Below are 3,277 nucleotides of genomic sequence, written 5' to 3'. Positions count from 1 at the left end.
TATTATGAAGTGGGGACCTATCACAAGGGATGATACCAATCAGGTACATGGGCTCCAATGATGCTTAGAAGCTAGGTTACCTCCATCCAATTGCTTCATTACATTCGTTAACTGCAGGTTGGTAAAGAAAGATTTAAAGGTTTGTTTTGATGATTAGGCCGTTGAAGAGGACCCAGGTGCATCTAAATTCTAACAAACATTAGATGACAATGTTAATGGTGTAGAATTTCTTCTCTTCATCTCATTCAAAATAACGGACAAGTAGGACCCTTGCTTCTGTCTGCAACATCCACCAGTGAACAATTACCAATACAAGGAAGAACGAAAGATCAACAATGATGACTAAATAATAGAATGACAAGGTAATATATTGCTATAAGCTGAGAACTGCTGCAAGCTCTACACTGTCTTCATCCCTAGGCTTTGAGTGATCATGAAAATAAACTCCAGCTTGATTAAATAATGCGAGTAAATGCAGTAACTCCTCATTAGACAGCTTTGAAGGCCTCTTATCTTCAAAACTACCTGAATTTAGAACTCCAAGGACCTTCTCTCTGAACATACTCATCCGCGTATCCAAGCAAATAGATAAAGAATATTCTGTTTCATCAGTGTCCCCTTCATCATCAGTAGCACGAGCAGCCTTGTTGCTGTGATCACAATTGTGGTCGCTGGCAGCACTTTCACTACTTGAGCAAGTCTTTGTGGACAGTTTCAACAAATCCAACAACTTCCTCTTCTGCTTAAATGTAGCACCTAGTGTCTTGTTTTTCTTGCCAAAACAGGTTCTCGTGAAAGCCCACCACTCATCCAGATTCACATCAGGAATTTCAGCTTTGGGACGTATAATAACCACGGATGAGTCAACCTTTGGACATGGAACAAAGTCCCTTTTGCTCACGTCCATGGAGAACTCCACATCAGCAACCAGCTTCACATTTACCGCCAAGCGGTTGAACTCTGAGTCACCAGGATTCGCCAACAGTCTCCGTGCAAACTCTTTCTGGAGGAGAAGAGTGGCGCTCCTAAATGGGTTCGCCCCGTAGACTAATTTAGCCACGAGAGGAGAAGATATTCCATACGGGATGTTGGCTACCACAAGATCAAATTGAGGAAACTCGGTCTTCAATGCGTCATTACATATAACCTGCAAAACCCATTTGCAAGAAAAGCTTACTTGTAGTAGTTGACTGCAAGCGCTCAAAACTTTCAGCTAGGCATTTCGTCGAGCAACTAGAAAACGAGTTAACCTACACTGAGACGATTTTGAAGACCCCGCTCGGCTACGCGTTTGTGGAGAACCTCCACCATTCGTTTATCAATTTCAACAGCGACGACATATTTGGCAGCTTCTAGAAGCCTCAGGGTGAGATTTCCGGTACCGGGTCCGATCTCTAGGACTGTATCGGTGGGCTTGATGTGGGATTTTCGGACAATGGAGTCGAGGACTCTTGGGTTGGTGAGGATGTGTTGGCCCCTGCTCTTGTACAGATGTAAATGAGCCTCTCGATTCTCCTGTCTTCTGAGAATCTTATCCTCATCGTCGTTCTTGGGATGGCTACGACGACGACTGGACCTCGCATGAAGTTGACGAAGCGGAAGCGAACGTTGCCCGGTGACGAACTTGGAAAGAGACTTGGGGAGACGAAGCATGTGTGATTCTTCGATGAATATGGTTTCTTTTAGGGAACTTTTACAGTTTAGATTTGAATTTCAGTTGCGTAACTTGCTTTCATCCGAGAAACCTACGTGCATCCCTCTCGTATTGAAGCTTCCAAGGACGAAAAGGGTCGACTTAACAAGTCTCAGTGAACTATTGGATAAGATTTTCTATAATTGTCTAGTCCAAATAATTTTTATAACTTCCCAAAATGTTTATATCACACTAAGGTACCGTTTGTATAGTGAGTTGAGATAAAAGTTAAAAGTTGAATAAAATATTATTAAAATATTATTTTTTAATATTATTATTATTTTGAGATTTAAAAAAGTTGAATTATTTATTATTTTTTGTGTGAGAATTTAGAAAAATTGTAACGATGAGATGAGATGAAATGAGATGAAATACTTTTTAAATCCAAACCGGACCTAAACAAGTCATTCGATAGTGATTGAGTGCTGGTAAACCTCATTGGTTGATATATTCAATAGGTTTGTTCGTTTTAATCGGTATATAACCAGTGCTATGTGAATGGCAAGTCTTTTAAATTGATGTTATTTTTCTAAAGAGTTCTACTTTGGAGCGGTACCGTCTGGTTTGGAGCTTAAAGCAACCCCTACTAGTTAATTAACACATCAGCATTGTAGAAAAAAAAAACTCCATGATGACAACTACATCATATTTTTGCCCAAAATACCCTAAAACCTATTTTCACTCTAGTAGATGCAGTATACCCACCCACCAGATGTTGTGGCTGTGCCCCTTTCATATTCTCCGCCAGTTGTCGCCACCAGCCAGTACCGAAATAGCAGAAGCACTAGTTATAGTTGAAACTGTAGGGTCGACATCTTGTTGCAGCTTATAGGCTCGGTTGGGTTCAACAATTAATTCCTCTGTTCCCCTTACTTATTCCTTCTCCATCTTCACCCTCTCAAACATGACCTGCAATTTACAACAAAAAGAAAGAAATAGAAGTGAAGAAATATTTATATGTAATGCTCATTTATTGGATCTGATGGCTGGGTGACTAATTAATTCTCATGGGTAAGAATTCTAGACTCTGAAAGTAATGCTCTTACATCAAACTTTTGCTAGTGAAATATCCCTTGCATACAACTTCCTCAAATTAATTTCTAGCAAACAAATCTTGAGATAAACTAATCTTTTAAGGATTTGACAATGGCCAAGAACGATGACTCAAAAGTGATGCCAACAAGAAATGTCCCTAAAACATTTTAGCCTTGCTCGAGAAGAAACTTGTATTTATCAACAACAGCCCTACCAAAGCAGCCCCAATGCTAGCAGCCATGGCGCTAAAATATGCAGGATATATCTTGCTTTGAAATACGGCACATAAGGCTATTGACAAGACGAAGGAGATGAGGCACAAGGCAAAATATGAGGCAAAGGAGACGACACACAAGGTAGGAGAGGCAATCCAAGCTTTTGTCAATGAAGTTCATGGCATCGGCGTCGATGGAACGACGTTTACGATGTTGAGGGGCAAGGGATTTGATGAGAGAGAGACGAGATTTTGGTGTGGTGCATCCCATTTTTAGTTTAATGAGTGGGCTACATGGTATAATATTATTGGCAGCTGTTCTCAACGCTTTATTA

At 40.4% G+C, this 3,277-nt stretch overlaps 1 protein-coding gene across 1 annotated transcript; it reads right to left on the bottom strand.

Annotated features, from left to right (window-relative positions):
* Positions 1-216: 216 nt before the first annotated feature.
* LOC122318011 (ribosomal RNA small subunit methyltransferase, mitochondrial) lies at positions 217-1,828 on the bottom strand. The gene is made up of 2 exons (XM_043135130.1): positions 1,255-1,828; positions 217-1,147 (listed from the first exon to the last, which is right to left on the bottom strand). Exons 1-2 carry the CDS (start codon positions 1,651-1,653, stop codon positions 374-376), a joined length of 1,173 nt encoding a protein of 390 aa, XP_042991064.1. The 5' UTR covers positions 1,654-1,828; the 3' UTR covers positions 217-373.
* Positions 1,829-3,277: the final 1,449 nt, after the last annotated feature.

The sequence above is a fragment of the Carya illinoinensis genome, chromosome 8 (genome assembly GCF_018687715.1).
Source record: "Carya illinoinensis cultivar Pawnee chromosome 8, C.illinoinensisPawnee_v1, whole genome shotgun sequence".
Lineage (NCBI taxonomy): Eukaryota > Viridiplantae > Streptophyta > Magnoliopsida > Fagales > Juglandaceae > Carya > Carya illinoinensis.
This window is presented reverse-complemented; position numbering and strand designations above follow the sequence as displayed.

Bases quoted from the DNA above. Each gene is read 5' to 3' on its own strand.
- LOC122318011 (XM_043135130.1), bottom strand. From the start codon at position 1,653: ATGCTTCGTCTCCCCAAGTCTCTTTCCAAGTTCGTCACCGGGCAACGT. The intron at 1,148-1,254 runs GTAGGTTAACTC...TGGGTTTTGCAG, and splicing joins GTCTTCAAAATCGTCTCAGT to GTTATATGTAATGACGCATT.